The sequence below is a fragment of the Lonchura striata genome, chromosome 7, assembly GCF_046129695.1.
Source record: "Lonchura striata isolate bLonStr1 chromosome 7, bLonStr1.mat, whole genome shotgun sequence".
Lineage (NCBI taxonomy): Eukaryota > Metazoa > Chordata > Aves > Passeriformes > Estrildidae > Lonchura > Lonchura striata.
The window spans coordinates 5,198,098-5,222,215 of record NC_134609.1 but is presented as its reverse complement, the minus strand read 5'-3'; the positions used below and the strand labels follow the sequence as shown (position 1 = coordinate 5,222,215).

The following is a 24,118-nucleotide window of genomic DNA, read 5'->3' as shown; positions in this document are numbered from 1 at the left end:
TGCTTGATGATACAAGATTTGAGAAGAAATATATGATGTCTGTGCTGTTAAAAGCACCAGGTGGTGCTTTTTTTTTTAAAGACTTCTTTAAAAAACATTTTATAAATGTGTTCATGCTATTTAATACCTAAAACAGAATTCTAACCTTAGTTATGCAGTATGTATTGCCTCTCTGTCTGCTTGCAAACAAGAGTGACTAATTATTTAGGCTTTATGAATAACTAAAATTATTAGAATCTCTCATGTTATAGTCAAGAAAATGTGACTGTCCTCCAGTCTTCATTTTTAAGAAATTATTTTTTAAATTATTGCTTTTATTTTCTACATGCTCTCAAAAGTTTCAAGATGCATGCAAAAGACAGCCCAAAAACCCAAAATAAGAAAACCTGTATTTAGAATGTAAGCATTTGTCTTTTAAAAAGCTAAAGGCTTGCACAAAGATGAATCTGACATTCTCAGCCCTTTCAGCACCACAGTGGCAATAAGCTGGTACTCAATTTTTTTAGTTCCTCATTTAAAATTTAAGTTTTTGCATGCAGGGTACCCTTAGTGCCTTAGGACTCTGAAATTACCTACACAACCCCCTGTATAATTAGAACAGATGCATAAAATTCACACCTAGCTCCATGCAAATCAGAGAAAGGATGTATTACTTTGGTAGACTCTCTTCCCCTAGTGAGTTTCCTTCATTATCTCATTAAACATTAGAGAAGTAAAAGACACAGTCTGAGAAATCTCAGGTCATGTAGAAAGCACATCCATTTTTGTGGTACTTCCAGAAGTGGTGGCCAGCTCCAGAAACTCCCCTGCCCAGCCAGGACACTGCAAACAAATCCTCATGGAAATCCCTTCCCTGTGCTGGGCTCACAGTGGTGGCAGCACTAAAACTGAGGAGTTGAGAACCCCCAACACCAGCATCCAGCTCAGTTCTTCTGTCAGTACCAATCACCTTTACCTTGACAACTAAACCAGGATGGCAGTCATTTGGAAAGCTTAAATATTTAATTTAGGAACAATAGTAGGTGATTTAAATAATTCAATTCAAAGGAACACTGAGACAAGCCCACAATACCAGAAGGGTTTCTTTCTGTCTGACATCATTGTGCACATTCACTACAGGAGCACCTGCAGTTGTTAGCTCAAGTCACTTCTCTCCACACTTACACACACAAAAATACACTGACTCAAATAATTAGCAGTCAACAAATGTGTTTGATTTGAACATTGTTGATGTCTGCTTAAAAGTATGATTTTAACATAAAATACTTATATATCTAAACTACTTCAATGTGCCTAATTATTATTCCTTAAATAACTACTACCAAGTAGGTAATTCATATTTAGGGTCATGATCACTTAGCTTTTGTGAAGCAAAACACCCCAGGTTACATTGGCTGTGTGGAATTTTGGACCTTTGCTGTGACATGGCCACAGAGCTGTCAGTTTAGCTGTCTGCAGGCCTGAAGGAGAACTTTTGTTAAAGAGAGCCCCCATTTGAAATATTGGCTTTCAGATCAAATGTCACAACAAAAGCACAACAGTGAGGTAAAGCCCTGACCTCCAAAGATAAGTTGTCTAATGCATTAAGAGATACTGCACCTTTGATAAAAATCCTACAGTAATCTAACATTCTTGCATAAACTTGATTTTATATGCTAAGCATATTAACTCTCAATAGTCAAAGCGGTGTCCTTGGCAGTCTCAATCTCGTTTACTTCATTTAGATCTCTTTGATTAGGGAAATAGACCTCTAGCATCCATGCTGGTTCTTATATTTCTCACCTTGCTGTAAAGCTGTCAGATTTCCCAGGAGGCATCTCTGAGACCCCACGTTGCTCAGATGTCCACCAAGCTTGTGAGCTCTGTTCCAGCCAGTGCAATCCCACGTCCTGCCCCTGGAAAAGTGTAGACTGCAGGTCCATGGAAAGGGGAAGGAGACTGCTTCTTTCCCTGCTGCTCATCAACACTGCACCCCAAGCAGTAGCCCTGTCCCCAGACACTTGGCAAAGCTGCCTCAAGAATTATTTCTGTTCTCTTCCCCCTAGGAAACAGCCCTTTGTCCTATCAACTTATTAGCAATTGGGTATTTGACGTTATATTCACTTAAGTTCTCTGAGAAAGAACAAGTGATGAAAGTGCCTTTTGGAGGAACATCAAATGCATTTCTTGATGAATTGCAAACTGGTAAACTACTATGAAGCTTTTGAAATGTGAAATCTATTATACCTTTCCATAAAATAATTCTGTAACATACTGTACTTTTTTCCCCCCTTGAAAGATGGCAAATACAAAAACTCACCTGTTACTGACTGGAGCTTGTGTTTCTCAGTGGGTGTTTGTGTTTTCAATTCTGTTTCATGTAGAAACTCAAGCCACCGATTAAACACAACGCACCAAACTCATCAGTGCACATCCAAATAACTGCTAATAAACAATTTTCTCTCTGAGATGAATACATGAACCCCTTTTCCTGGGATCAAGGGCTCACTCATCCTGCACTCCATTCCTTAATGCAGATGAGTTCACATCTTCCAGGAATTAGCCACAGCCCTGGTGGCAACTGCAGTGCAGACCCTGGACTATAGTTTTTTGTTAAAATTAAAATATTATTTGTTATCACCCTTAAATACAAATAAATAAATATGTCTAAGCCTAGCTTAGCTGGAAGATGTGACCTTATCATGACTAAATGGCTATAAAAAAAATTATGAGCAATTTTCTGCAGTAGATGGAGAAATTTATCACTTTTTAGCTTCTCTTGTGAATAAAATTCAGCCTGATATAGAGACAAACCAGGTAAGAGATTCAGCTCCAACAACTTCTTCCTAAAGGATACTGACAAATGTTCTTAACCTTACAGTCAACAAGGTCTTTACACACAAGTAGAAGATTTTTTCCAAAGCACCTACAAAATTAACCACATCCTAATGTCGGCTTCTCCAGCATGAAATGAAACCCCCCCCAAACATAATTTCTGAGCTTCCCTGCAGTGTCTGTGACTTTACTGAAAAATGGGAAAAGATGTCCAACTCCTTGAACTGTAATTCAGAAACTGTTTAAAAAAAAAGGTCTTTTAGGAAATCATGCAAGAAGCACACTTGAAATCTATTTTCTCATTTACTATGCCCTGAGATGGCTTAGGAAGGGGTGTTTTAAAACTTCTTTTTATTTCTTTTTAAATGCCATTGACTTAAAACTGAACAAACACAGGAACTGATAAACTGTTCCTGATAGGGGCATTACCACTGAGTTGTAGAGCTTCCCTATGTTCTCCATGAATTATTGAGGTTAGTTCTGCTCTTCAGAGAAACTTGAATCAAGACAAATTTCAGTCATAATCTCTCCCAGATTTGGCTGCTTTCAGAGTTGTGTGCCAAGGATTAATCTTCCCAGGTAGCATTCCCATTTTCCCCAAACATATGGCTAGACTGCATACTAGCAGAAAAGAACACTTCAAGTGTGTCCCTAAAATTGCTGTTTTTGAAGGTGAGGTTTCCATGTGCATTGGAACCAATAGCAATAAACATCCTTGTGCACAGGGAACTGTGTGAGGAATTTGCTGTACAGTCAATAAAAGCTTTCTTCTGACTAGGTCAAATACTTCCACATTTGAAACCCCCTGTCCAGATGTTCCAAACTGCAATGGCCATAGGTTGCAAAAAAATGTATAATGCAGGCAAGACTTATAGGTCTCTGGAGAAGCTGCCCCAACACATTATGGCACAAAGGAAAAAAAAAATTACATACATTTGGGTAAGCCTCAAACAATAAAAGAGAAAAGTCATAACAAAATCAAACCATTTTACAAATAATTATGAGAATATTGCCCAGAAGAATGGTGTTCTGAAAGCAGTTGCTTTGTGGTCAATGTTAATGTCATCTAACAGCATTTTAATTTTATTCTGCTTGCACACCCAAACAGTCAAGTAAAAATGGTAAAAAAATCAAAGCACCTGTAATATTGTTGTTTTTTTTTGTGTGTGTGTGTGTATGCAGATTTATATATTTTTCTCCTCAAAGTACTGTAAATTATTTGCCATGAGCCAGAGAAGACACACGTACATCTACAGATCCTAAGCAGAATTCAGAGATTAAATCACTACAAGATCGTCTCTTAGAAGTGGCTGGGTTGTGATCCCCTGGAGACTCCAAATAGAAGGTTTTCAGCTCAAACAAAGAGTCACAGAATATCACAACGTCATTTTTGTAACCTTTTGTCCAAAGTGTCCTAGATCAACCAGACAATTATGGGAGGATTGGGCAAACAACTAAACAAAACCTGTAAAAATAGTACAAGTCATATGCTAAGTTAGGACAAAACAATTAAGACCATTTGAAAGCAATTTCAGTTTACACCAATAAAACTGGCAAAGTCCACAAAATCACAGACCACAAAGAATATTTAGAAGTGGACTCAGTTTTTTTTTTTTTTTTGTTTTGTTTTTTTTTTTTGATTACCAGGGAGCAAAACGGGGAGAATATTGTGCCAAGGTGCACTAGGAAAGAGATGAAATACATGTTCATTTATATGAACTTTCTACACAGTCTTAGTCTAAATTGCCTGCAGAACTCCATGTCTAAAGTAATATTTTAAAAAAGGGGAAGATCCATGAAAACATGCAACTGCAAAGCAAGAGACACCTTTTCACCTGTTTGCTGTTTACTTAGTTTCTTCAAAAGGAATATTTTTATAAAGAAGAATCTTAGTGAAATGCTGCTATTTACTGAAACCTCAAAACAACAAAGAGCTAGTACAAATAAACTCTGGAGAGAATTTCCTCCTTAACATGTAAGAAGCAGAGATCAATACACTGGGCTAGGCAGCAGAGCCTCTGAATCTCTCTGTCAAGTGGGAAGGAAAAGCCTTTCTGACTACATTTCTTGTATTACTGTCTTTTTGTGTCCATTAATAAAAACAGTGTATAACCCCACATGTGGTGTGGGAGACGGCAAAGAGGGAAGCTGCAGATAGAAAAACCTTCTAAGAAGTTTATAGAAGTGCATAGAGAACTGGCAGTAAAAGCTATTTCATTGCTACAGTACCTTCTATTATCTATAATTATTGATTTTTTTGTTCCTGTATATAGTGATGCTCTGTTCTCTCATGCACTGTTTTCTCCTGCTTTCACTAGGAAGAAATACACACAAATGATCACACCCTGATTAGGTTTTGCTAACCATCTGAAACAGATCTTCAGCTGAGTTCATTAGAAATTAAGTAGAGCCACACCCACCAGGGCATGCTTGTGCTTTCAGCTTTTCCATAAAGGCTTGTTCATGAGGTCTCTGCTAATTATGTTCAAACTCAAGACATAATTTAATTCTGAGTTAAAATAAATACCCAGGAATACAATCACATCTATGACTCTGTATGATTGAAATAGTTATTTATATATTATATAATAATATTTTAGTTATTTAGTAATTGATGGAATTATATAGCTGATACTAACTAGAGTGGGCATAAGCTCATATGCACAATGTGTGCAACAAAATATCTTGAAAAGCAACAGAAAGTGACAGTTTTCTTCCTGAAAAAAGAGAAAAGAGACCAGAATGAAGATTCAACAGAGACCCCATGTACGACATCGTAACACACAGAGACATTTTACTGTGAAAAACCATTTTCTGCTTAAAGCTATTTTGAAATACTGCATTTTTTAAAGGTATTGATCACTTTGTGTAAAAAGGTTGAATTAGATGTTTTGTGGGAGCACCCAGCATATCCTCCAAGTTAACATCTTCTGCAGGCATACTCAAAAACACTGGTTTAAATCAAGCATCACAATTTTTGGATGCAAACTCAGATTGTCAATGTTGAAGCTTAAATCAATATGAGTAATAATCATTATTATCATAACACTGAAGGAGTGATGTGGAAGTTTTGTGCAAGAATTTTACATCAGCTCTTAATTACCAGTTTTGTCAATATAGACATGAACTTCTCTTACAGTTTAGTGTTTTTGAGAAGTGTGCGTAAAACACTAAAAAATACAAAATAGCTGTTGCCAGCTAGCTCTAGCTGTACTGTAAGAGTACTTCACAGAATACTTTAAGGGATTTTATAGAAAGAGAAAATTAAAAAAAAAAAAAAGAAGAAAAAAAAAGAAAAAAAGAGTATGTTCTCCTCATTTTATCTCTTGCCTCTTGATGAACAAATTTGCAAAGAGCAGGAGGAAGAAACATTGGTGTCTGGAGTCACAGATCACACCAGGACTCGGGGAGCCTCCTCCACTGTGGGTGATACCACCTGAAAAACACTTAAAAGGAGGAGAGGAGCTTGCCAGCACAGGGATTACAAAGCCAGCTTCAGAGGCATGGTGGAAAAGCAGAAACTTTTTAAAAGGCATTGGACTCAGTGTATGCTGGAAAGTCCTCCAAATGTGCTGGAAGAAGAGCTCTTGACTCAGCAGTTAGAATTCTCCACATGGTGGTCAGAAGAAAACTGGTTTTCAGGCATTCTATTTGGTTCATCTTAGCCATGAACCCAATTTAGAGAGTGATGTTTTTCTAATTTGTTCTCTGATCTTACCAAAACCATAGCTCTAAAGAAAGTGCTTGATAAGGGGCCCATTTCAGTCCTACTCTTCAAATGAGCTTGAATTTCTGTAGTGTGGAGCGCTGACAATTATGAATTATTTTATAGGAACTGATCATTAAAAGAGAACACTTAAAAAACCTCAATTTATTTTAGAGGTTAAAGTGTGACTGGTTGTTTTAATTTGATTGGTAATCTTCAAAGAGGCAACATTTAATTTAAGGGTCAACTTATTCTGAGAGGCTAACCAATCATGTAATCTAGATAAGTCTCAGTCTGAAGAGGGTAAAGATAGCTATGCATGATTAAAGTATTCAAAGGCACCTTTGTCAGTTCACTGCAAGCTTTTGGAATGCCTTGAACCATACTACAGGAACATTCATTGAAGCAAGCACTTTGAGAGATCTATCATATTAGTACGGGTAGTGAATCCTGCTTCATACCAAGAAGTAATTTTAATATAATCACCCTTACGTGATGAGAATTTGTAAAATATATTAGCAAGGTCTGATTATCTCTACTTCAGAAAACTTGCAATGTTCCATATTAAATTTGCAAGTAACTATTAGCTTCTTACAACTTTTTTGCTTGTACTTCCCATAGTTCCTTTTCTACTAATGTCACTTAATAAAGCATAACCATTCATATAGTTCTGCCTTTAACTAAACACCACAAAATCTCATATGCTACTGAAGAATGTTTTGTAAGTTATCTTTCATTTGCTTTTCATTACAAAGTCTTCTTAGGTACTTTTCATGTAAGCACCCTACTGTAATGTACTTTAAGCCTTTCTCCTTGTTATTTTTTACTTAAAAAGCAAGAATTGTCTCGGGAAAAAAAAGTCATAGAAATTACAGGGTCTCAAAAATAGAACTTAATTTACATCTGCACACCCGTAAGACATCACTGGCAACACAACAATCAACCAATCCCTAAGTGAGCACATATTTTGTCCTTCAACTATAAGCAGCTTTTGTGCCCAATGCCCTGTTTCATATGCAGTGTGCCTCATTTCTGTAGGAAGTGATGGAACAACATTTTCTTCCTATTTTCAGAAACTAATTAAGAAACTTGATCTCAGCCCTCTGGCTGAAAGTGGGAAAGAATAAAAACATGTGGTGGACACTTGCTGGCTTGCACAATCACAGCAGCTCTAATCAGACCTCTTGACCAATTAATCTAAGTCCTGGAGCCTCAAAAACTAATTCCAAATCTGCCTCTCTCTTGTGAACACAGCAGCAAAAGTGCTTGCCAGCCCTGGAACCAATGCCTGCTGTGACACCCAGAGCAGGATCTGTCTGATGCATGAAAGAGGCTGGTGACAGGAGGGAAGGAAGGCTTATCTCTGAACAGGAAACACAAGTAAAACACCAGAACAAGGTCACAGCTAGCAAGGCAATAACCTGGAGATTACCTGAAATCTTCCCTGTAATCCCCTGCTTTTTGTTTTCAGGAAAAGAAGAGATGGAGACATGCTTTATATTTGTGGCTAGTTCCACAGCAAGCTCATTTTGGAGGCCTGCTAAGACAAAACACCACCACTCAAACCCTGATCCCCCAGCATGGTTCTCAGTTTCCCTCCACGAAAGCAGAAAACTTTCAGCTCTTTCACAAGACAGTGTGCACAAAAAGCAAGCTTTCCATAAATCAGAGTATCATTCTGTATTTGTACATTATGCTGACAAAAAACAGAATTCCAGAGCCACTTAAATTCAACCTAAACATTGACCACCTCATCTTTTTTCATCTCTCTTCCTCATAGTCTGGCTCTACGGCTTCAGAGGGAGAGAAGGTCATCTTTGATTGGAAAACTATAGTAGTGTAGTAGTGCAGGGAAAATAAGCATGACCCCCATGAAGGGCTGACCAGAGAGGTGCTCAAGCCTAATTTTATGCTTAATTAAAGAATTTAACTAGAATGGGCATGATATATGGAAGCCAGGTTCACAGTGGGAGCTCTCATTAGGCCAACTCATATCTGAAAGCACAGAAAAAACCTACAGAGGTCCTTCTTCAGGTCCAAAACCTCTTTTTGAGGTCAGCTGAAGTCCAAACCAGGCTGTGACTCCAAACTGATTGTGCTTTACATGGCTCCTTGCCAATGTTGGGTTTGATGCTCAACCTAATTACTGATCCACCTGATATGGCTCACTGTAAATTAAAGGAACACAGATTATAAGGTATCAGATACAAAGTAAATACTGCAAAAATACAGACTCCTTTCCCTAGTGGTCATTTTGGGGACCTCCATGCTCAGTTGATAGAGCAAAATCTGGTACAGTGAACAGTTCATATTAATTAATTCATATTACATTCATTGATGTAAAAATAACTACATTTGTATCACTGAGCTCTTTATGTTAGCATGATTTATTGTGAGAATTATTAACTCTAACAGGTATTTTATCTAAAGCAATGTCCATGAAATAAGATGACCTTTTATCTATTACCTGTTGGGTTTGCAGCACCTATGAGTTCCAGATTGATGAGTTTCCTACTCAGACTGATTTCATTACACATTCTATTTATATCACCTTTTTATTTTTCCCCCTCGACTGATAGGAGAGAAAAAAACTACACCAAAAAATGCCACCCAAACCTGACATGTTCATGGCATGCAAATTTGATCAGCTAACTACAGTGATTAGTGCCTCTGGGCTTTTGGACAGATGAGACAAACCTCCCAACCCAGCAGGTTCACAGTGCTAAATATTGCCTTATTTGTCATAACACATTCATTTAATCCATGAGGAGCAAAGGCTCCAGTGGTCAAAAGTAAAGACATACCAGGGATGCTTGTGGTTTGAAAAGACTGATATTAATAGAAATCTTTAGTTTACAAGACTACAGCCAGGGAAAATGGCCTAAGCAAGCACTGAAGCTTTCAAAATGCTTCCTGACTTGCAAGGATATCCCAGTTTGGGAGTGGCACGTGGCAGCCTTCATCAAAACGAAGACCACCTCTTTTTTTGGGCCCTCAAGGAACAGCTGGACTTTCAAAACGCTCAGCACCAGGTAGATCCAAAGGGTACCACAGTCCCATGGTAATCAGTCTGAGCCAGATAAAAGGCAAATAATGAGAAAGGGTTACTTTAAATTACATGACGACTGCTAAATTCCCCTGCTGCTGCTAGAGCAGAGCAGAAACTGTATCTACTTTGCCATATTCTGTCCTCAGAATATTGCTCAAGGGCTTTCAGACCTGGGCTCACAACACCTCTCAAAGTCCAAGTAAATTATAGAATACAGCAGTCATACTGTGGTGGAATTGTTTTAAATAAAATCGACCATTAAAATTATCTGGTCTCCTAGAATATCTTTATTTCCCCTCTGAGCTTTACAAATCACCTCTCTCTGCTTTCCTCTCAGGCTTTTTACTGAAGTACAAAAATCTTTTAACTGGATTATTCTTTGATCCTATACAGCCCCAAAATTAACTTTTGTTGATTGGCCTCTTAAAAGGCTTCAAATCACAGAAACATTTCTAGACATCTCTATGAAATAACTAATAGTGCTGAAATTTTCACCACCATCATTAAACCTCAGGGTTAACAGCTGCCTGAAATAACTAATTTTTGTAATTTCTGTAGATTAATGATTTAAGACTTTCTATAGTGGAGGACATAGGCTGAATCCCTCTGCAGGTGAAGAAGCAGCCTCATGATAAACACAAATTTATTTTCCTTCTTCATAATGTTTTGCTAAACAATGAAAAATTATGAAAAAAGCCCACCCAACTAAACATAGAGAAAAGACCAAGAAAACAAAAACAGTCAAGTATTTGTAGAGAATCAGAGCAGCACACATACATTGTCACATAGGGGGAGCACATTGAGAGGCACTCAATGACTTTTCTACCTGAGTTTTCACCAGAAGGTGCTCCAGCCACAGAGAAGTCATGGATGCCCCATCCCTGGAAATGTTCAAGGCCAGATGGAACTCTGAGCATCCCAGTCTAGAGAGAGGCATCCCTGCCCATGGCAAGGCATTGGATCTAGATGGTCTTTAAGGTCCCTTCCAACCCCAGCCATTCTAAGACTCTCTGAAGCAATTTGGGAATTTCTAACTCACCCCTGTTTGGCCACCTGCTCTGACAAAATCACCTTCTGACAGTTTCTCTTCTTTGCTATAAGACTGCTGTCAAGGAAACTGTTCCTTATCTAATCTGCAACAAAAGCCTCTGGCAATTCTAGCCCCAACAACTGGCATTAATCTTAGCATTATTTTCAGGTACAACACCCCAGTGTGGATAGAGCCTGTTGTTTCAAACACACACCCTTGTATTTAGTCAGCTGTGTCTTTATTTAAGTGCTTAAATTAATGGCTTTATATTCAGAAGTTCTGAATACCTAGCAGTAGCTCATGCTGGCTTTTAACTCGCTTCTAACTTTGTGAAGGCCTTTATTTCCACACTATTTCTTTTCTTTCTAAGCAGCAAATACTAATTTTTACCATCCACACTAGCAGTTAACGTTTTATGCATTGATGAGAGCCTGCTTTGTTTTAAACCATACCACTGCTCTGTGAGTATAAAACCATAGAACTTTTGGGATAACTGATTACTTCTCCTGAAGGGCATCACAGCTTCAGAGATTTCTCTCTTCCTAGGAGATGAGTAGAATCTGCATAATTTGTACTTCATGACAAAACAACAGCTCACACTCTGAATTAGCAGTGTTATACTCTGATGCATGTCAGCAATAGCAGCAAAGTGCTGGCTGGTTATTTAACACAGATAAATTAATTTGTAGCTGTCAGTCATGTTTTCCAGATTTGCTTAGATTCTGAAATTTATTGACAAGCTATAATAACTGACATTTAAATTGTCTGTTCTTGTAGAAGCAAACATGGAGCATTGACCTAAAATATGACATTTAGTTCTAATCCCCGTTGTAAATGGAGAAGAGAGATCATTTGCTACTTCTGTAATTCTTCTATTTAAAATGAGTATTCTCAAATGGTCTAGCATCCTTTTAAAGCAGCATTTGAAGATCTTAAATTTACTTCTTCCTGAAATATTTATATCTTTCTCAAATTCCTTGAATGCAGTTGATTTTATTCTGTCAGACAAGTGCAAAGGGGTACGTTCATCCCTCTGTGTTCCTATACCAATGGTTCCTTCAAATCCTAATCAGCAGGCAGTGTTGTGGTGATGGAGGGGAATCCTGTTGGTTGCTGCCTCATGGGAACAGGGCTTCCAGCTTTCTGTGTGTCACTTTCCTTCTCTGCAAGACTGCCCAGGTGCTCACACTCACAGTGATGGGCAAAAAGGGGACAAAAACCTCCAGCTTCCTCCACTCCTCCAGCTATGTGCTGGAGGGCAGGGAGGGACACTTAATTCCATGGGAGTGGATCATAACTCAGCCCTGAGGTGACATAGGGGGCATCTGCACTGTTAAACAGCTGCAGAGATGCTGTAAGGATATTCTACCACACAGCCTTAACAGGGGGAAAAGAAAGAAAAAAACTGCCAAAAACCACGCGCCAGACCAAACCCCACAAATTACAAACATTTTTACTTCCTCTTGATGCCAGTCAATCCCCTTAAGAGGAACAGCTTGATGAGCTGTCCACTGTCTTGTGTGTCCACCTCAGGCCATTGCCTGCTTTCAGAAATGTTACAACCAAAAGGGAAAAGTATGTTTCTTTGCTATTTTAAAGGAAATTATTCTCTAACTAGACCAATAATCCTCATTAGAAGTCCATCCTTCCTCACTGAATCAGCTACAAATCAGACATATCCAACATATCCAACCAGTCTGAAGGGTTGGGCATTGAGTTTGGCCTGGACAGGCTCAGAAGTTCCTTTGCACAACAGGACTTCAACCCCAGACAAAATACTCTGACAAGGCTGTGAAAGCAAATGAAAATGACCACAGGAATGGAATGTTCTTCCTGGATTTTGAACACTGGGATTTTATCACAACCTCAGACTGCACACACAAAACAAAGGGAGAAAAGTCAGACTAAATTGCCCAGGAAAAAGAAAAAAAACAGCCCTGAAATTAGAACTGGGAGATAGGGGAAGGCTGATTCCTGACCTGCACAATGCCTCCCCTCCACCTTTCTGAAAAGCCTTTTTGATGGCTCACCCTTTCAATCCCTCTGATTGCAACTGCCAGCACGTAAAATCAGCCACTTGTGCAAATCACTTTTAGCTGATTATTTTAAAGAGGCTCCACTTCAAATAAGGGGTTAAATCCTCTTTCTGTTACATGATGTTTTTCTTCAAGGGGTTTGATTGGCCTGGTGCTCACACATTCACTCTGTGGAGAAGGACTAGGGCAGTGATTGCAAAAATGACACCCAGCACAGCCCCAGTAAATCTGCTATTGTGTGAGAACACAAAGAACAAAACTAGCTCCTGGTTGCCTTAAAACCTCAAAGTAATATTTTCTTTCTTCTATTAGTGGACACATTTTTGAAAAGCAACAGCAGCTGATGCTTTAAGTCCTTCACTGGTCCCCTAATGATGACCAACCAGAAAAGTAGAGCATCCTTGGCTTCCCTTCAGGCCTCTTAACTGCTCCAGCTGGCCACTGACTGCTCTCTGAAAGGGCCTCAGTGTGACACATTTGTACACAATATGGATCCTGCAGGTTTCCCAGCCCCACAGTACCAGTTAGGCAAGTGTTCCCTTCATGTACTGGCTGTGTCCTGCCTTACAGGCATGTATCTAGATGTTTTTCCCTTTTTGCCAGCTTCCCCGAATTCTATTTTTAATATTCAGTTAACTTTGTAGAAAGTAATTATATTCTGCTCATTCTACACCAGCTGGTATTTACTTCATCCTCCATCAGGCATCAACAGAGCATGGGGCTGCAAGACAGAAACATTACTCTGGCAAGCATAAATATTTCATTTTTCACACCACAAATGCGTTGATGATTTATTAATTAGCCTAAAGGCCTGCTGCTTCTGCATAGCTGAGTAGCAAAATAACTCAGCTATGACGACTGAGAAAGTCTGTACCTCACATCCCATTGGAAAGCCTTGACCAGCAGCATGCCTGAAGGCTAAAAAACACTTCCAATGGGCCAAGACTAAAATTACTAAGATAAGTCCTGGACATCACAACCTTTGGAGAGATGCCTTGTCCAATTCCAAGCAGTGGCAGCTCTGACGCCGGCCTCGTGCCAGTTCTGCAGAGGGAACCTGTCTGGCTGCTGTCAAACACATTCTCAGCAGAACTGATACTCTACAGCAGCTATAACACTCAAGCAAGCCAATAAAAACCAGGAAACTGAGCAACAGTATTATTCTTTGGTGTTCATAATTTCAGATCCAGGCTGAAAACTATATCTGTCTTTTTCTTGAATTAAAAAATATATTTTATATATATATATGTATCTTAAAATTCTCCTTTAAAAATTCAAATAATCACTCCTATTTCTTAATTTTACTTTCAGAACAGCCAGGACAGCGCCTGCTTAATTTTGTTTAAAAATTCAATAATTTAGAAGTTGATTCTAGCAATCTCTGAATTTTAAATGAAAAGCAGAGAAAGAAAAGATGACTATATCAAAACAATTTACACCAGGTTTAAAGCACACTGAAACACCATTTCAGTTCTGGAAAACATGCCAGTGTTCCCATTTCCATTCTGTTCGCCTCCACTTTTAGTTAAATTAGAAAGAATAATTCTTATATTCATCGTAATGACTGTCTTTGGGCATGAGTACAATCTGAGTGGGGCTGAAGTGTTTTGGTGGCCAGTGGTTCAAACCAGTGCCATCCTTAGGAGTCAATACAGGGGTGCCTCCAGCAGGGACCAAATAACTGGGAAAAAAACCCAGGGAAGCCTCAAGGAGCTGAGCAAGGGCAAATGCAAGCCCTGCACCCTCATCCTGGGCAGCTTTAGCAAGGGAGCAGCCAGCAGGCTGAAAAATAATAATTTCCTACACTGGGCACCAGGAAGGCTCAATCACATGTGCAGTGCCCAAATTCCTGTCCCTCCCTAGGAAAGGAGTGTTGATCCCCCAGGGAGGAGGATGGAGCACACAGCCCAGGAGGGGCCCGGGGAGCTGGGCTTGCTCAGCCTCCAGGCAAGGAGAAAGGGGGACCTGCCACACTGCAACCACCTGGGGAGCGACCCAGAGAAGATGGATCCTGACCTTTCCCAGCAGTGGTCAGAAAAAGATTGAATAAACATTAATAAATCACAGCTGGGTATAAGGTGAGAAGGGGAAAAAAGCCAAACAGAGCAGCACTACAGAGGTTGTCCAAAATGTCTGTGGAGTCTCCATCACAAAGGTGGGAAGGGCTGCGTGAGCCCCTCAGCAAACTGACTGTTCAACCCTCCCAGTGGCCCCTTCTAACCTAAATTATTAAATGATTTAATGAGTGAAAGAACTTAGTGGTAGTTGCTCTTTATACAGACTGCTTAATAATGAATGTTATTTGATGTTTATATCATAGAGTCTTCACCCTATTCCAAAAAGATTTCTGTTTTGTTTCCCTGCAAGGAATTATCTTGTATACTCTGAAAAATGATCTGACATACCAAAGACTAGAAACATTTCAGTTCTAAGGTTCTCAAAATGCAGCCTTTGTCCATGTTGGGGTGAAAACAAATTTTAAAAGCTCAGAAATTTCCATGGAGTTAAGTTCTGCCTGGCAACTCCTGTGCATGCACACATATCACTTTGACTCTTGCTAAAATAAAGCCTGTGCTTTTCACTGTCTACCCATCTTGCCTCTTACTAAAGCTTTTCGGTAGGATATTTTGAAAAACAAAATAGAGATTAGTCCAATTAGCAATTTCTCTTTAGTTTTCTTATTTATCTTTTGCATGTAACCAGAAGACCCCAGCAGGGACTTGGCAGGTGGTGTAAAATTGTGCAGCAACGAACAGAGAATTGATGCCCAAGAGGAGTGGTGTATGACAAGCCAGATACACGGAGGAAGGTTTGGAAAGGGATAAAGAAAGGTACCAAAAACATCAGAGCTGGGAATACAGTCTGTGTCTCCGAGCCTCAGTACACTGCTATCTGCTAGGAAAAAAGCTGCTATGAGGGGGAAAAAAATAATTTCAAAGTCTCTTGCTGACACAGTCTGCCTGAGGTTAAAGGCACAACAAAGGCAGAGTTAGACTCCTTCCCAAGAGTTATTTTTAAGGTTACTCCTGCTCACCAGATAAACATCAGGAGCTGACAGAGGGGAAAAAGCAGGGCAGACAGGGATGCCTGCTTCCTTCTGTGCTGCAGCAAGGACTGCTGCTGGCCGGGATGGTGCAGCAGCACTGTCACCCTGGGGCGCCCGGTGCCACCAGCTGGGTGCCCTCCCTGCCAGGCAGCGGTGCCAGGCCAGCAGCACCCGCCTGGCACCACGAGAGCCAGCTCAGCACACGTCCAGGCAGCCAGCAGGGATGGGCAATCCAACCTCCAGGGCCAGGGAGGAGAGGACTTAGCCAGCAGGGATGGGCAATCCAACCTCCAGGGCCAGGGAGGAGAGGACTTAGCCAGCAGGGATGGGCAATCCAACCTCCAGGGCCAGGGAGGAGAGGACTTAGCCAGCAGGGATGGGCAATCCAACCTCCAGGGCCAGGGAGGAGAGGACTTAGCCAGCAGGGATGGGCAATCCAACCTCCAGGGCCAGGGAGGAGAGGACTTAGCCAGCAGGGATGGGCAATCCAACCTCCAGGGCCAGGGAGGAGAGGACTTAGCCAGCAGGGATGGGCAATCCAACCTCCAGGGCCAGGGAGGAGAGGACTTAGCCAGCAGGGATGGGCAATCCAACCTCCAGGGCCAGGGAGGAGAGGACTTAGCCAGCGTGACAAAAGCAGACACAAGCCCCTCCTCCTTCTGGAAGATACCCCCAGTGGGTTGTGCCCTCCAGGGGAGTCACCACCACCAGAAATTGCCATGTCCACCAAGACTGGGCACTGCACACTCCTCTAAAGCGTGCCCAGGGCAGCTCTAGCCCAGTGTCCTCATTCAGGCTGCCAGCACAGAGCAGGCCCAGCCCAGCATCTGGAGAGCTGCTGGCTGTGCTTCAGTTCCATCATTTGTGAGAAATGCACCTTTAAGATCATGCTTATCTCCCAATTTTATAGTCTATATTTCGAAGTTTAAAAAAAAAAAAAAATTGAGCAACACCCTTTGCTTCAGCATGGTGTTAGCATTAATACTCATCTAGAAAGACTTCTCACAGCTGTGTTTTAACATAGAAAGAATTGATTTACACCTGGACCCATTTCTTTTTGACGCCTTCTAGCAGCTCCTGTCAAATACTGCTTTATGTTTATATTTTTCACTTTATTCTGAATTAATAATGCATGCTTTGTTATTAACAACCTTCATATTCACTGAATAAATGCAGCTTTACTAAATTTTTCATTAGCAGTACACTGAATGTGCATGTTCCTATAACTGCAATAGAAGATGTTTTTTAGATGGACAGCTGTCCTAATGGACAGCAGCCTATGCTTCTGAAACAAGGATAGCACCATCTCAAAAACTTACCCAGAACAACACTAAAGATCCAATTCCCAAGACAGCAATTTTGCTTTCTTTTTTCCCCCCCTTCTTTTTAAAATAATCCTGGGTGTTCTATGCAAAATAAGGTGCAGAATGTCAGTTGTTATGGTAAGGAAAGAGGTAATGAAAAAATTCTTGGCATTTTTCCCTATTTGAAAAATTCCAGATTTTTTCATTTCAAATTGCTACACAAAAACATCTGAGAGCTCACACACATTAAAGATATCATCACTCTTCCTGCCAATATTTACTCAGAAGACAGAAGGAAACCAGCATAGGAAATAGGTTTGTTTATTTGCTTTTAACTAAAACCATCAATAAAATATGATAATCTATATCTGAGAAAACTGTGTTTCTACTCACTTTTAGGCAAATCCCTCCTCCCATAATGCATTCTCAAGAGGAAGGTGGCAGAAAAATAATTATCTCCTGAGCACTTTTGCCAGTACTGTCAACCCTTTGGTTGCCTAACACCCTCAAATTTTTTTGCTTGAGTAAAGGACTCAAAGTTATCAATTGCCAGTGTGCTGACTTTTTTGGGCTGCCTTGAGCATATGTCACTTATTACAATATATAAGTGAAATGGAGTATAAGGCACTGCAGCTGTGAAATGGAGCACCATAGCAACAAGGGCATGTAGGAGAGGGCTGTTAAAGCAGAGGAGTAGGTGTGACAGAAGGCCTGGGGTTTGTCAATAATTCACACTTTATGGCAAGAGGAAATTGATAAAAGGCATTTAAAAAGAGTTAAATCTATTCTATTTCTGTGATCACATAATACATCCTTCATCAAGATGTGAACTAACACCTCTAATGAAAGGTAAAGGACAATTCAGTAGCTGATCCCTTCAATCCCATTTCCATGCTGTGCCACACAAATCAAAATTAAATGCTCTCCTTGAAGGAAAGGCACTGTAAGTATCTTCCCAGGAAAAGAAGGGACAACAGCCAGGTCAAAAAGGAAAACAACATTCAGCACTCCTGGTCTGACCCTGTCCGACTGTCACAATGCCACTCTCACAATTCATGCAAGTGTTTGGGCTCTCAGAACAGGGGCTGAGGGCTGGGAGTGCAGCAGCCACGTCAACAGTGACTAAATCCTGCAAACCTCCACCTCTGACATGGCAGGACCTTAAGTCACATTGCTCTGCAGTCAGATGAGGGAGAATTGTAAAAAAAACTTTACAGAGGAAGGAAAGGTCACATCCAAATACAAGACTTGCAATATAAAACCAAGAATACGAACAACTGGTGTAAAGCAAAGGATTTTTATTCAAATGTAACACTAATTCTATTAGCTAGAACTCCCTTTTGGCTTTGATATTTGTTCTATTTTAAAGTCTTTGGTGCATCCTCTGAATATTTTTACAAGTAATAAAAGCCAATCCTTTATAATAAATTACTATGAAAACATTGTTCTAATCTACTGTTCCAATCTGGAATAAAAATAATTTTTGTCTTTATTATGAGCTGCATTTTCAAACAGCTCAGAATTTTTCAATCTGAGCACTATCTCCTGAATTACACTGGAGCAGCACAGCTACTACAACTGCTAAGGACCAAACCCACTCTGAAATGCAAGCAGATAGAATAAATACTTTTCCTTCAGATTAGATTGTGACAGCTTTCACCCTCCAAGATTAATACTACTGCAGTAAAAACCCCTAAATTGAGCCTGGTTTGTCTCCTTACACAGGGGTTAAATACAGAGGTGTATTTCCAAGAGTCATGAAAGCTTCTAGCAAGCAGCTCCTAAAGCACCCTATAACTCCCAGTTATTAATGATTTCAAAGTTGAAAAATAGTCACTTTAAGGTCCACAAGAGACAAAGGCTTGTGCTTTTGCAAAGTGCTGGCCTGGGACTGACAAGGTACAGGGACTCTGCACAGCTTCCCTGAGTTTATTTATTATTATTTATCACCTGGCATACAGGACAGATACACCCAAAACTGCAAGTCCTCAAATTGCTGCTGAGTTCATCCATGCAGGAGCAGGAAAAAAGCAAGGGATTTTGTTGGTACAGGAACCACATAACACTACTGCATGAATCACGCCCATATTTCCTGCCTCTCAAAGATCAGGAGTTCACTTTTTAGAGAAATAGTGAGTTAAAGAACAAAGGCTAGCACTTCACAAACCCCAGATGATGGAAAACAGCTGCATCTGTTTTTTGCAGGTGAATCCTGCCACTCAGTGTGGGGAAAAGGGGAAAGGCTCCATCTAGAACTGAGTTTAAGAATGGGTTGACCCAAGTGGCACAAGTCAAGAAGAAAGCAGTTTCATTAGTTGTGCTTGCTCAGTTGTTCCCTCTGGGAGCAGGGAGAGCAGTTCCTCTGGAATTACCTGGGGTCTCCAGCACGTGAAGGTGAGCAGACACCTGCAGCACCATCCAGCCCCTCTCAGCACAGCAAAGGACACAGCTTTAACACACTGATTTTGTGGGCTCATTTTCAAAGCTCTGAATGAAATTACACATTGTCCTAGTTCTAGTCTGCACACCAGCCATGCAGACTTTTAGAAGGAGCATGCTAGAACACTGCTGAAAAGCTACCTGTCATTTCAAGTATCTTAGTGCCTTGCTTTGCTCTTCTGATCTTAATGGAAAATACACTTTTTTTGTTCCTAACATAATGGCCAAGAAGTTCTTCTGACAAGGGTTTTGAGAAAGCTTAAAGTTGCAGACATTCCTGAGAGGAGTCATCCATGTATCATTCTTAGTGTTTTATTGTTTACTGTTTTAAAAGCTACAGAAAATTACCTTGAAAGTCTTCCCTGAAGAATCAAGAGAGCTTATTATAATATGTTCTGTCAGAATGGAGTACAATTGTCTTCTTCTTTGCAATTTTTTCCAAAATAAATGTATTTTCTTCCATTTCTTCTTCTGTGTGCATTTACAATATTTTTCCATACTATTTCATGTTCAGCGAGACTGATAAATTTCTTGCTATTTTTTGTGGCCTGCTTTTATTCACTGACAAATTTACATTTAGATTATGTATTTTTACCTTTTTATTGGAACAAATAGCAATAAAAGCATATTTGATATAGTGTTTACATCCAAATATAAATAAGCATCAGTAACTGGTCATGAATTTCTCAAGCCCTACAGCACGACATGAAAATGCTGCATTGTTTCACCTAGCTGGCTCAGTCTGCAGGGGGAGCAGATGGAGACACAGGTACAAACCTGTGTGCTGGGATGTAAAAATCCTTACAAAAAATACTTGTTATGAGCTTGACTTCATTCCACAAAACTGCCCTGCCTTTGGAGGAGCAAACCTTAGCAACCTCACCAGCTCCTCCAAAGCCAAACATCACCAGTTTCAGCAGGCGCACAGGTCTTCCTTGTCACAGAGAGGACAGGGCTCTTGGGAGAGCTGAAATCCTCTTTTCCTCCGTGGGTAATGTGTGGTGGACACATTTGGCTCAGACATTCAGCTACTGAATGACTCAGCAAACAAAAAAGTGTCTCCTAGCCAACAACATGAGAAATTAATGCCTGCCCAAGGTAAAAAGCCAGCTCTGGAAAGCAAGAATCCCAGTCTGCTGCTTGTTCCTGATTCTTGGTAACCTCTGACCTAAAGCTACACTCATGCAATCTGTGGAAGGAGTAGGAATAGAGTTTAATAACTTCCAGAAGCAGCTATAAGCCAAATTCTGCCTGATCACCTTTATAGTATTCACAAGAATACTGTTTCCTTGCTGATCATCCTAATGCTGGTGCTGGGGAGCACTGAATTCTCAGTTTTATCTTTAACAGCTCATTTCTTCAATAGTTTTTTTTTTAATACACTCCCCTCCCACTCCCCCCACCAGAAAATACCACAGCAGAGAGCTTAAAAACCTACACTTTCAAGTTTTCTCTGCATGTAATAGAATCATTCATGCTTTTTTTCTTACCTTTAGTAATATCACTTTTGAAAAGGATAAGCAAAAAATGTAAACTTCCCAAAAGCTGAAAAAGATCTCTTCATTTGAATGTCCTTTTTTGCTACAGAAAGCAGAAGGGTTAGGAAAGCTGCAATGTAGCAACAGAGGATGAAAATGGGTAAGTGGATAAAAATAAGCAATGAGGAAGCATAGATATCACTTACTGCACACAACATCAAAATAGAAAATGTGTATATTTGTGCCTATGCCTTGCAAAGGTTTCCTGCAAGGAAAGCATTCAATATTGAAGCACCCCAAGATATAATTTCAAATATCATGTTGAGAAAGCCACACCAAAGGGAAAAAAAAAAAAAAAAAAAAGGAGGGAAGAAAACACACAGAAGAATAAACACAAGAATAATCTAATTCAAATTCCTTAAAATGGTAACAGCCTCAAGCCCCTGGGAGGAAGATGAGTGGGGCAGAGAAGTGTCACCACTCGTGGAAGGAACTTGGGGTGGGTCCCTGATTGCCATCTATTGGAGGTGTGGCAGTTATCTTCTCTTAATTGGGCAGGTTTTTTTGTCTCTTCCACAGCAATCCTCCCCTCGGGGAGACATCTGCTGTTAATGGGCTATTGAATGTCACTGCAGGACTGTGAAAAGTTGCAGCATCCCATTGGGAGATGCTCCACCCGGAGGGAGGAGCCAAGCATCCCTACCTGGATATAATCTTGAGTTTCTGAAATACCAACACAGTTTTTCCTGCACTGGATTTCCCAGAGGAACAGCTGCCTTTTCCACTGCAGGAAGATTACACCCTTTTCTACAGGATCACTGCTCCCACAGAGCCACACCTGACACTCCAGGAGGACTGCAGCCACAATTCCCAATTGGACTGCTGCCAACAGCCTGACTAACAGGGCGTCGGGTCATATTCTGACTCTGTCAGTGTTGTTTTGGTTCACTGCATTGTTTATTTTACTTTTTATTTTCTCCCCTGATAAAGAACTGTTATTCCTGCTCCCATATTTTTGCCTGAGAGCCCCCCTTAATTTCAAATTTATAACAATTTGGAGGGAGGGGGTGTACAAATTTTTTTTCCCCCCATTTCAGGGGAGGCTCCTGCCTTCCTTAGCAGACACCTGTCTTTCTAAACCGAGACAATGTGCCACCTGGCAAATAACCACACCCTCTGCTCCATGTGCCACCTGGCAAATAACCACACCCTCTGCTCCATGTGCCACCTGGCAAATAACCACACCCTCTGCTCCATGTGCCACCTGGCAAATAACCACACCCTCTGCTCCATGTGCCACCTGGCAAATAACCACACCCTCTGCTCCATGTGCCACCTGGCAAATAACCACACCCTCTGCTCCATGTGCCACCTGGCAAATAACCACACCCTCTGCTCCATGTGCCACCTGGCAAATAAGAAGGTATCAGCCCCACGGGCTCTTGGCTGGCAGTCCAGGGCTGTGCAAGCACAGCATTCAGCCCCTGGCAGGTACAAGGTGAGGGCCCAGGCTGCCAGGCCATGTCACACCCAGCAGCCACAGCTGGTGCCAGGCACTGCCAGCCCCTGCTGACCTCATCAGGAGCACAGGGAAGCAGCCACCACAGAGGCAATGCCACTCCCCAAGGATATCCAGAGGGAGCAAGCACAGAACAAGAAACTGGCCTTATAGCCAACCTTTATGGCAGCAGCTCGTTTTGAGGTTTAGCTCTTGCTGTTGAGTGCAGAGCTACCAGAAAGAGCAAATGATACTGAATCATCTGAGCTCTGGACTGTGCCCTGCATGGGCTCTGCCAACAGCTGGCTGGAGCACAGCTCAGTGCTGCTGGGAGTTCAGCACCAAGAAGTGAGCAAATCCTAATTCTGACAACCTTTAAGGTGCACTATTCTGTACTTCCCCAGCTCTCACTGCTCTGGGCGGAAAGGATTTAAAGCCATTAATTCAAAAAGAGAAAAGAATAACATTTTTCTAGCAATAGCAGAGTGAAGAAACCACCTTTTTACTGAAGTTGATCGTGCACAGGTCTATTAACTTTATAAAGAGAGACACAGCTGTTTAAAATAACAACACAGCAGCTTTTCTATCTGTAGTGCTCCAACAGCAGGAGGAATTCCCCTCCACGCCTCACCTTGCAGAGCTCTGGTTGCTAGATGCTCCCATGTGCTGTGGCTTGGGAATTTGGAAATACTATTCTACTCTTTGAAGGTTGGGAGAAAAAAAATAGGAAACCACAAGGAGAGAGAAAAATAATGGCAGGGAATGGGCCATTTTCACAAAGTTTATCTGCAGCAGATAATTTTCAAATGTAAACTCCAATTTGTGAGAGAGGAAATCTAACAGAAATACACCACAGAATATATTCCCTAGTCTCTTCTTAAGACAAGGAAAAAGTATATTAAATCCAGTTGAAAAATGTGTAAAAAATATCATGGTTCACATACCATACCTGCACTCTGTATGTGTGGCCAATGTACATGGGGTCTTTCAACTGTTTGTTCATAATTCAGAACACATTTTCCAAACCACTTGTGTGCATATCCAGCTCTCAAATAGCAAACATACCCTCGGCACAACTGCATGCTTACAATTTAGGAAAAATACTTGGGCAATGCAGGTATTTTTCCTAGCATGCATAGGTTGCTCAAAGCAAAGCTCGTAGAGAAAATTACCATGGTTTGTCCCAAGCTGCCATTCAGTGAATAAGGTGGCTGAGACCTGCCTGCTGAGAAGGGAAAATAAAGCAGGACAGTTTGGAGGGAGCCTGGCACCAGCCAGCCAGGCCCTGAGCTCTCAGGCCTCAAGCCCCTGCTCTTGGATGCAGGGTGGCTTCACACAGCTTTGCACTTAACCTCACAGTCAAAAAAAAATCAAAAAATGACTGGCTTGATCTCAACTCACCCACAGCTCTGCAGGGCTTTTCTCTAAGAGTATCAGATAAAGCACTTCCTATAGCCACCACTCTGCTATTTTTCACTATTTGCTACCCCTTCCTGACCTTCAGTGAGTAAATTAGAGTTATTTTTCTCCCCACTATTGCATTTCAAGTCCAAGCATGCTAGAGAGCTAACACATTTATGGACACTTTCTGAGCTGGAAGCTCTCCATTCCTATATTGAGTTCAGTGGGGCTGTGAATAATTCACAGCACACATCACACCAGAGCCCAGACCCCACTGGACTGGGCATCACCTCCATTGCTACAGGCAAGGCAGATAA

At 40.8% G+C, this 24,118-nt stretch overlaps 1 protein-coding gene across 1 annotated transcript in view; it reads right to left on the bottom strand.

Annotated features, from left to right (window-relative positions):
• Nucleotides 1-1,778: 1,778 nt before the first annotated feature.
• Nucleotides 1,779-24,118, bottom strand: part of LOC110473331 (uncharacterized) — a 206,225-nt gene continuing 183,885 nt past the window's right edge. Inside the window, exon 4 of the mRNA XM_077784499.1 lies at nucleotides 1,779-1,895. Within this exon, the coding sequence (XP_077640625.1) occupies nucleotides 1,779-1,895 (117 nt within the window). The remainder of the gene's footprint in view (nucleotides 1,896-24,118) is intronic.